The 10,908-nt window shown below is 37.6% G+C and overlaps 1 protein-coding gene across 2 annotated transcripts; it reads right to left on the bottom strand.

The window, feature by feature from the left end:
- Positions 1 to 3,443: 3,443 nt before the first annotated feature.
- LOC103698730 (serine/threonine-protein kinase PCRK1-like) lies at positions 3,444 to 10,601 on the bottom strand. 2 transcript variants are annotated; one of them, XM_008780778.4, is made up of 5 exons: positions 10,265 to 10,601; positions 8,937 to 9,349; positions 6,768 to 7,028; positions 5,367 to 5,489; positions 3,444 to 4,203 (listed from the first exon to the last, which is right to left on the bottom strand). In XM_008780778.4, exons 2-5 carry the CDS (start codon positions 9,315 to 9,317, stop codon positions 3,676 to 3,678), a joined length of 1,293 nt encoding a protein of 430 aa, XP_008779000.1. In that variant the 5' UTR covers positions 9,318 to 9,349; positions 10,265 to 10,601; the 3' UTR covers positions 3,444 to 3,675. The 2 variants fall into 2 exon arrangements, with proteins under 2 accessions (XP_008779000.1, XP_008778999.1); XM_008780777.4 differs by having other exon boundaries at positions 8,937 to 9,362; positions 10,265 to 10,600.
- Positions 10,602 to 10,908: the final 307 nt, after the last annotated feature.

Genomic DNA, 10,908 nt, shown 5'->3' with positions numbered 1-10,908 from the left:
TTTTTATTGTGAGTTCGGGGCTTGTAAGGTTTTGAATTTTGAGTCAACCTATTAGGGCTCACTTTGGCAAAACCAAACTCACAGAGATCTCATGGGAACGACCTTAGATTTTGGTGATCTCTTGGAGAGACATGATGAAGTACGGTACAATATTAGCCAACCATTTTTAGCTTTGGCTTTCTCTAGCAGTTATGGCGAGTACTTCAAGCGAGTTCAGTCTTTCTGGAGGAAGATTAGGCTACGGTGATCAGCTGGGTCCGAAAGGGCCCGAGCAGTTATGAAGGAGATCATATCCTACTCCGCAATATTTGGGAGATGGCGAGAAAGGGTGTCACATTTCAGGCTATGCATGTATATCATGAGGCCAATGAGGCGGCCAACTAGGTGGCAGCTTATATAGCAAGCCACTCAGGAGGTACTCTATGGTCTGTGGAGAGAAAGATGCTCGGAGCACTTCGGAGCCTTTTGTTTTATGATTCTATTGGATATATTCGTACCCGTGGTGTATGAAATATCTGTTCCAAAAAGAAGAAGAGACGACAATTCAGTAGACCTAAGCATCTATCTACCAATTGCTAAGGCTAGCAAATCACATCGACAATCTCATTTATTAAAAAAAAAAGAAAAGAAAAGACAATGACAATCTCAACTCCAAAAAAAACAAAAAGAGAAGAACAGCGTTTTCATTACTGTTTGGGCAAGCGTGATTGGTTCATTGATCTACAGAAGACTATGAGAGATTTGTTATCATCCCTGAATGCATGACTGCATGCTACTGGAGCTGGAAGTGACCTGAGAAGATGGAGAAAGTAATGGAAAAGTTGGGCACTTTGAGGGGCCAACCAAAGGCATGTGGAGATTGAGATGAACAGTGCTTTTCTCCTCGACTGATAAAAACTCCACCTATAGAGCACTTTCGGCTTCTTTTCTGAAATATGGAATCTTATGTACAAACTTTCAGGTGTCCATGACCTGAACTTAAAATGGTATTGGTACCTCACATTGCACCACAGCCACTCCTTCCCCTCTCTTCGCCAAGAGAATATTGAGAATATACAAACGAAGCTGGAAGAAAGGAAAAGCAGCGGTCCAAGTTAGAAAGCTTTTGCTTTCTGCTCTGCCCACAAGAAGTCATGCAACAGCACATGAAATGTTGTGCCTGCCCTTCCCTTCACCTCATTTTCTTTTCCAGATCAGGTATCTGCATCTTATGGAGTGCTGCATTGTTGAGTTCAATTTATCTGACTGATACAATATCTAGATGAAATCAGATCAGAAATCTGATTTCGATGCATGTCTTGGACTTGACTAGGCGAGAGAGCTCGAACAAAATGGCTGGGCGCAAACTGATTCGTCTTTGGAATCACTTTGCTAAAGTAATAGAAGGTAACAGCCAGTGTATAAATAAATTCTCTCGCCTTTTGCTGAATTGTTTTCAGGACCTAAGATCACACTCGCAGTCTTTTTAAGGCATTGTATTTTCATTCTCGTCATACATCATTTTATATTATCAACTCAACTAAATCTTAATCCAAAACTAGTTCGATTCAGCTATATGAATCTTTTTCCTCCATTCCACTCTATTAGCCATACTTCAGAAAAAATATAGAGACATCGAGTCCTTCCTTGCTACTTCATCCTATGTGATCTTCAGTCTACCTCCATTTTTCTTTTCTTCTACATATATCGAATCACTCCTCTGTTTAAGTACATCGCTCGTCCTATGTTTCACATGTCCAAACCATATAAGTCATCTTTTTTTCAGTTTATCCTCAATTGGTACTACCTCATTTCATTGTGTGACTTGCGCTATTTTATGACAGCCATTCATCTGCCAAAATTTCTAGAGCCTAGAGCAACATTCTTTTGAAGCAGAATTTCTCAGCTCGGATATCATCACCCTCACAAATCTAAGGGTAGCTTTCTTCTTTTCATGATCAAGCTAAGAGTAAAAACCTCATCTCCTCATCCCCTCCAGAATAGGAACAAGACATGAAGTGAAGGATATTGTGGGCATCTTAAGAAACATTATTATGTTTGTGAAGAGAGCAACACAAATCTCCAAATCTGAAGTACCTGCCAGCTGAAATCATACTTTTTCACTATGAAACCTGTTTGCCACCTCTATCTTTCATAGCGTTAGCCACGATCATCATAAAAAAAATCTGTGGACAAGATGTCAGGTTTCTCAGCAGGAGCCATACAGCATGCATACGGCAAATTGTTACCACACAGTCGAAAAAGATATCCACTGTAGCTTAGATTTATGGCTCTAGTAGAGGTCCTTACATAACCTGGAACAACCTGGACGTAAAATCCAATAGCCACCATTGTATCGTTCGAAGTGAACTAGGTGATTTATATAATACAAGACATAATTCATTTTGGTCTCAAATCTCTGTACATGTAACAAATGGATATAATGATCTTGTTCTTTTTACAAGAAACAATGGATAAGCAACTCTTACCTACCAAAGCAAATATTTAACCTGCCAGTTGTCTCAATTCAGGCTCCTAGTACTCTGGTATCCAATGTAATCAAATATTTAACCTGGATAAGCAACTTCAGCTCCCACTTTATTGCATTCAAATGAAGAATTGGGATAAGGCAACACACTTTGCTCGTTAAGTTTCTTTTTCATCAGATTGCGGTACTAATTTTTATTATGTGTGCACCTTCTGTACCAACCAATCTGACAGCATCCTTATCATATGCTATCCAGTGTAATCAAATATTTAACCTGAATAAAAGGATTTCCCCCTTTTTCTGTGTGGTCTAAGCAATGCCAGGTTTAAATCTACTTAACCGCTCCAATCCTATAGATCATTTAGACACTCTTGCACTGACATTACAAGATAGACTTCAGTGTTTTCACAACATTCATCCATTCTGCAGGCGAATCATCAATTCACAAATTGATAGTTTTAGATGGCTCTCACTTCTTGTAATCTTCATTTTCTTAATGGAGTAATGGGGTGCAGCTAGTACCTTCCCTTCTTTTTTTTTAAAAAAAAACATATTGATAAGAACTACTTGGAGTAGCTTCAGATGTTTCATGATTTTGATCTTACTTTATGAGGTAATGGACAAATCTACATGCACTCCTCGAAATATTTACCTTATTATCATAATCCCTTCTGGCTGTTTCAAGTAGACCACCCCACCTGTATCTGGTCTATCACCAGTAGGAAGTGCTAGGTGTGCCTGAAAAAGAGAGCCAGATGGGTTTGTAGTCTAACAATCTGCTCAGTTTGTCCACTGGAAAGAAGAAAGCAAAATCTTGACCTCCCAATGATAAAATACTCGTGCAAAATAATATCAGACCCCAAACAATAATCAACCAGAAGAGAACAAATTCAGTTCAATCACTGCAAGAAAATTTGCGAACATGCAAAACCATAAGCAACAATTATTTCAATGTAAAGGATGAAAGCACATCAACTAGATCAACCATTCTCAATATTATCATTGGAAAAGAAGAATACAAAATGTATTTGGTTAAGCATGACATTTGCATGTTACAACCTCCAAAGTTGCCACTGCTAATTCCCTCACTTGCACCTATTGAATAACCATGACAATTCCCAATAACAGGAACCAACTACTAAATACGAGCACACACAAATGCATCATACAAGATATATACTTTATCATCATCATTATCGCCATTACCATCAATGTGTCCTGACAAGTTTTGGGGTCCATCCCTGCCACACCAACCGCATTCCTTCTCCCATTTTCAAATCCCCAATCCTTCTCTTTAGGTTTAATCCTCTTTTTTTCCTTGTTCCTGAATTTTTTTCTTCTGGAGCGGAACTTTTCAATGGAGGTTGCGGAGCTCCAGTCTCCATGGCTTCATAAGTCCTTTGCACCATCTCCAACACCTCGCTCATCTTGGGCCTAGACTTGGGATTTCTTACTAGGCATCTATTTGCCACAGAGGCAAGTTTGGTTGCAGATTTTAAGGAATACTGTCCTTCTAGCCTTGGATCTAGGATAAGTCGGAACTTCTTGACATCAGATATGTAGGGCTTGACCCATTCCAAAAGTTTCTGCTCACTTTTTGGGCGGTTTCTATCAAGTGGGCGACGACCTGTAATGAGCTCATAGAGGACAACACCATAGCTCCATATATCACTCTTGGCAGTGAGATGACCAGTTCGCATGTATTCCGGAGCTGCATAGCCAGCAGTTCCTACAACCTGTTTAGATGAGTTTCCACTGGAATTAGATTTGAATGTAAGGCAACAATAGCAGATGAAGCAACACAATTTACTCTGTCGCATACATTCATTGTCAGTGACGCATCATACTGATTTAACCACAACATTTTTCACGAAAAATATGTATTAGTTGGTATGGAAATGATTTGTTTCTTGCCATTCCAAGTACTGTAGTCAACACCTGAGATTCAAGAATATTTTTCTTATTTTTCAATGACTGCCGTGCTAACCCCAAGTTACAATTAGACTCACTAATATTTAATAAAAACCTGTATATATAAAATTCGATCAGGATTTCTTCTCTTATATAGTATATGCCAACCATCTTTAACCAACTTAGAAAAATTCTATACCTTCCCTATCCACAATTATATCTTGTCAGAGAAGTTTGCAGTTGAAAATTAGAACCTGGAAATTACAACAAATAATAAGAAAATTAGCCCAGCTAGGATATATATTGTGATAGAACCTTGTTGATGTCAATACCCAAACAAATTTCTAAAATGAAATAGAGTTTTACCTAATACTTGTCTCTGAGATGATGCTCAGCTTATTTCCAGAATTTCCTTGATCACTTACCAAATTTTTTTCACCTAGTAAGCTGTCCATTCAGTCTACCATCCCCCCACCTTGGTTGCTTAACTTCTCTCAACAGTTTCTTGACATTTCCTAAATCATCACTTGCATCTTCTTTCTGGTTTGTAGTACTAAAAACTATTTGCATAATGTGCTTGACGTGATAATTGCTGATAATCTAAAAACAGCATTTCCTACATGTAGTTACTTGACATTCCAATAAGGTATATGCATGTACTTCATATTAACCCGCTTACTTGTTTGTCCTCAATCTACAGGCCTATATGAGCAATTAATTGTAAAGAATACCATATTATTGTTTCGCAGGCTTCTACAATCAATTGGCAGCAGAACCATAAATGTAGATGGGAACTATTGACCTTCTAGTTGCCTTAACAACCGAGATTTAAATCGAAACTAAAGCTTCCTTGAACCTTCCAAGCATCGCACATACACTTTCCTAGAATTAGCAAGAACAATGCCACAGATGCTTTTTACACATGGCAATACCAAAAAATATTGCAGGAGACCTAACAAATTGATAAGATCCACCTAACCATACATACCGCTGTTGAAACATGACTTAATCCTTCTGCTGGTCCATGTCTAGCCAAGCCAAAGTCAGACAATTTTGCATTCCAGTGCTCGTCCAAGAGAATGTTGGACGTTTTGAAATCTCGAAAAATGATCTGTATATATATATATTAAAATGTCAGGAAAGAAAAATCCATCTGAGTCATCAAGATTAACTTCTAGAAGTAATAGTAGGTTAGGACATGTCATCAGAGAACAAACTTGCATTTATTCTTTTTTTTGAAATATGACTGATAAAATCTTTTGAAAGCTTACAACAACAGAAAAAACAAAAAAAGATAATAAGAATCTGTAATAAATAATAATTGGATTGTGAGGATTTGGAGGAAAAAAAATCAAAGGAAGACTTTGTCCTCAATGCCATTATCAGACTGCAATCTCCTGTATATGAAGCACTATCTGAATGCATGTGTGAATATTGTTTGCAGCAACTAGCACGAGGTGTGGTTGAATAGCCATGCAAAACAGAAGGAAGCTTCTAATAATGAGATGATTCAAATATGACATTATCAGGCACCACGAAGAGGGTAATATTGTCAACAGGATACAATTTACATGTTCCACAAGGAGAATAAACATAAGGCAAGAAATTTACAAATGGCGTATGCTTATCTCTTCATGTATCCACTCTTATAAAAAAACCATCATTTCATGTAGAATTATTGCAGCTGCCCCTAAAGCGAAGAGGCCTATTGATCAATCTCTACCATCTTCATTGACATTGAATTTTACCTAGATGGAAAGCATAGTCAAAATTTTCATTTAGAGACCAGCACAGTCTTTATGCAACTGTTTAACCCTGCACATGATTACATAAGATGGAACTGTAGCTACACATCTTCATAGGTGTGCCAATAATGTGACCTAATATAAGAGCAGGTAATAAACAAAAGCAAAGAACAATACAAGATACATGCAGGATATTGGACAACAGGTCATAGACCTCCAAATGTCCAAATTATTCTCTTAAAAACACTTCTATTTCATAAAATATCTCAAATATATGGTGAAGCAAAGCCATCATGTAAGATTCTTGACCTTTCAGCAATGTAATATGGATAGGGAGCATGTGTGGAAGATAGTGCTATTCTTTGAATAGTTCAGTAGTATATACATTATAACTTAGATGCACCATTAACATCTTCTTTGTAAATTCAAGTGATGCTTCTCTAACAAATTTTACACAACTGATATTACATCTTATGACGACAACAAATAACTGAGCTACCAAAAAGAAATGATATAGTAAATATATTGTTAAGGAAATTTACATTACAAGCCACATGCATGCATTTGCAAACATAGATGCGTAATAGTAAAGCAACAAAAGTCACTTATGATTAGATTCAAGGACTGATAGAAAAACTAAGTACCTGAAAATCCATATCTTCATGCAGGTACTTCAAGCCACGAGCAGCATCAATAGCTACTTTTAACCTCATGGGCCATGTAAGAGTTGTAGTTGATCGAGGTGACAAGTGATCCTCTACACTTCTGTTAGGCATATATTCATATACAAGAAGTCTTTGTATTCCTCTTTCATCATCATCAGCACAATAGCCTACTAATTTGACAAGATTTGGATGTTCAACTATCCCCAGAACATTTACTTCTGTCAACCATTCTTTGTGCCCCTGAGAGAAAATGTAGGATCATAAAGGTGAGTAGCAGTTAGTCTGTATCCAATACAATAGAGTTTGAAATGCATTCTGAAGCTAAGAGAATACATCATTTACTCAAAAAAAAGGCCATAAGAGTTAGCACTGCAGCTAGAATGGTGTCTGCTGATTTTCACTAATAAACACTAGTACCAATTTAGATTTGCAACTCCTACATATGTTTTTCTAATTCCTCTGAGTGTTGACAAGAAAGAAATATATGGTCTCTGAGCATGCTTTAGGATGAATATTTTTCCCCCTAGTGTCATTGGCCAGTCTAAAAACATTTACCATACGAAGGAATAAAGAAAAACGAACCAAATGAGTCATACAGTTGATGACTACTTCCATATTAACAACAAATTTGAAGAAGTTTCCTGTAATTTAAGGATTTGAACTACGGAGAAAGCAGAAATTTGTTATTCTTTCTCCAATGATAAGGATGGGATAGTTCTTGCTCGTATTAAACTAAATAAAACTAACATATAGCATGCAAATAATAGCAAAAGCGCCTAGGAAGCATCCACATCGTGCTAACATCTCATCTGAGCGATGTTTCATGATATGGCTACTTCAATTGATCTCCATGGTCCATGAGATGCTGTCAAATGGGAGACACCCAATTTAGCCAATATACTTTCAGCTAAACTGGATTATCAGTACTTTTAATATAATTACACCAGATACCTTAAAAAGGGCTATACACTAAGCATCCTGTCCTTGAGTTGAAACTAATTTTAACCCAAGTTTCTGCAGGAGACCAATGAAGAAGAATGCAAAACCAGCACTCCTAATCTTATTGGAGTAACATCCGGATTCATAAATTAACTTACAACCAGATCTGAAAAAGAATCTTGATTGTCCTCAAGGAACAGAAACCACAAATTGTACGAAAGCAAAAATGGATATTAACAGCTATTCCCATCAGACCATCTGATGCAGCTGCAAAACGAGACTGAAAGTTGAAGAGAAAGAAGAAGCATGACAAGAGAGATAGGGGTGGAAGAAACTCTTTTCCATGAAGTTATTATTAAAACTAAAACAAGTCTGCTCAAAACAAACCCTAAATGTAGCTTGGAGAATGAAATGAGAAACATGTGCCACGGTTAGAGCCTACCATGTAAAATCTTTCCACTTGCTTTTATCTTTTTCCACTCCATATTATATTGTTATATTGCCAGTTAGTAACACATCATTAATGGTGATTTTCATGGTGATCACAAAACCACCCTTTCTTGGAATGTATCATGATAAAGCAAACTGGGAGTGTTATCACATGGAGGTGATATATATGTTGCATCAAACAATTATATGGGCATTAATTTAAATATTGGATATAGAACAAAAGTGTGACTCAATTTTGGACAACATAGTGTTGAGCACTTGCCTCATGCATCTGTTCCTAGTGCTGCAACAGTTTATGATTCTGAAATCCCAATTAAACACCTGAGAAAACTCATCCACATAATGAATTGCATGGATTATAACCATGTACTTGATGAGGGTCTATCTAAGTTGCATAGTTTATAGCCATGTATTATAATTTCTAATATCTACAATGACAAACCAAATTTAATTATCATAAATCTATGATGCATGAGAATACACCTATGAAAACAAATGGACCGAGAAATTAGTGTTTAGGCAAACTTATCCAATCTAATGGTAAGGAAAGGAAATTTAAGTTGTACTTGTTTAGATAGAAAGAGAATACACATATGTAATGAATAACTTGTGCACATCAGTTCGAGGATAACTAGCAAATATTCTCTCTTTTTTTTAAAAAAAAAAAGAAATTTCCAGCGTTCAGCCAAGCAATAACTAATTTAAATACGTAATGGTACCATATTATAAAGCAATAGGTATATGCCAAAGGAACCTTGCCTGCAGCCCTTTGCGATTTAGTTGTTTAACAGCAATCTCGAGCTTCATACTTGGATCTTCAGAGCTCTTGATTGTGCCCCTGTAAACACATCCAAATCCACCTTCACCAACCATCATCGAACGGCTGAAATTCCTTGTAGCAGTCCTTAAATCTGAAAGTGTGAACACCCTGAGATCGCTTGGCCTCTGGGAGAAGCTAGGGTACTGACACCTCCCAAGGGAGTCAGCGCTCATGTCTGAAACATTCTGAGAGTTGAACTCAGATGCCGATCTCCTCATATCACGGTCAGTCGACGTGGTACTGCTAGACCGTGCTGACGCAGAGAATGTGGAAAGGAGCTCACTCTTCTTCAGTCCATTCGGAAAAGGAAAACACTTCATGGCAGCAGTATAAAGGTCCCCTGATATTCCTTCTGTAGATATTGACTTTAATGAAGGGAGCAAAAAGGGTACTTAGAGCTAGAATGTGTGAATAAGAACCCTAAATGATCTGGTTCAAAAATATTAATGACATAAAACCAGAAATCCAAATTTAACTACAAAAACCAGAAATTCAAATTTAACTACAAAAAGGATTTGCAAAGACACAACAAATTGCAGAAGAAAATTGAGTCCAAAACTTGCTTCACAATTCACATCCGATACTGAATTCAAACCCAGTCCTTAGGCTTCCTCAAGGGCAAATCAAATTCTTTTATGGAGGTCATCTTCTCAGGACTAATTTTAATTCTAAAAACTGAATGATTGGTTCTTCAGATAACTCACCATTCTGCCAGCTTATTCCAGACTCCCCAGAAAGGAAGAGGTTAAAAAGTAAAGAACCAAAACCTACTACTCTATGCCACAGTCCGTAGAACATATCCAGCTCTCCCAGTCAAATTATCACAGAAAGAAAACGCAAGCTACTTACTTACAAAAACAATTGTCCTTCAACCTAAATTCTAGGTTGCGTGCGTCTGTGCATAATCAAACCATATAACCCCATAGCTCAAGCAAAATTAGCCAAAAAACGTACCTTTTCCCTCCAACCCAACTCAAGGTCGCTCTTTTTTTTTTCTTTTCTCAAGAAAAGCCATCACTTTTGTCCACCAAATCTCTCACACTGAATACTAGGATGCAACATAGATATGGTCTTGAAGAAAAACTTCCAAAAAAAAAAACACGTAAACCTACCATGAGTTTCCCCTTCCTTCGAGAAACCCTAAAATTCAGTTCTTTTTTATTCAAGAACAAAACTTTCTAGCAGTACGAAACGAACCCACTAAAAAAGAAATCAAAGAACCAATTTTGACTTAAAAAAAGAAGAGGTCCTCCAAATTCAAACTTACCTGCTTCAATTATTCTAGCGAAGACCTGCAAATTCCACTTCCCTTAGGATCTTCCACAATTCTCAAAGCTCAGAATCCTCTGGGATCGACGAGCGACGGGCATCCATGTTGTAATCAAGACCGAAGACTAAGTCAAACCAAGGCAGATGGCTTCAGCTCACCCACTAAAGGCACGAGGACCCTAGAGAGAAGATAGATAGAGAGAGAGAGAGAGAGAGAGAGAGAGAGAGAGAGAGAGAGCGATGGGTCCGGAGAGAGAGGTGAGAGAGAGCTCTCTCTCAGACTTCCCCTCGCAGAGTGCCGTGAGAAGGGCGCCTTCGAAGAAAGGGAGGATGGTAGGAAAAACGATGCCCAAAAATAGAAGACGCAGAATGAAAGATCTCCATTCTTGATAACTTTGAATAGTCGGATGCTTAGAGAATTCCTACGCGGATCCCGGCCATCTACCATTCACTCAGGCGCGAGATTCACAAGCACGAATCTCTGCGTCACGGATATTTACCCGCATGCATTTTATATGCATCATCCCCTATTTAAGATGCTCGTGAAGGACGGACATTCCAAAGGGAATTTAATTTAGGAATGAGATTTAATTAATAAATTAATCATTAATATATTATATTATTTACTGGACGGCGGTCTCG

Source organism: Phoenix dactylifera, chromosome 17 (genome assembly GCF_009389715.1).
Source record: "Phoenix dactylifera cultivar Barhee BC4 chromosome 17, palm_55x_up_171113_PBpolish2nd_filt_p, whole genome shotgun sequence".
NCBI classification, from domain to species: Eukaryota; Viridiplantae; Streptophyta; class Magnoliopsida; order Arecales; family Arecaceae; genus Phoenix; species Phoenix dactylifera.
The sequence above is the reverse complement of the archived record's forward strand: the minus strand, read 5'-3'. Positions and strand labels throughout refer to the sequence as shown.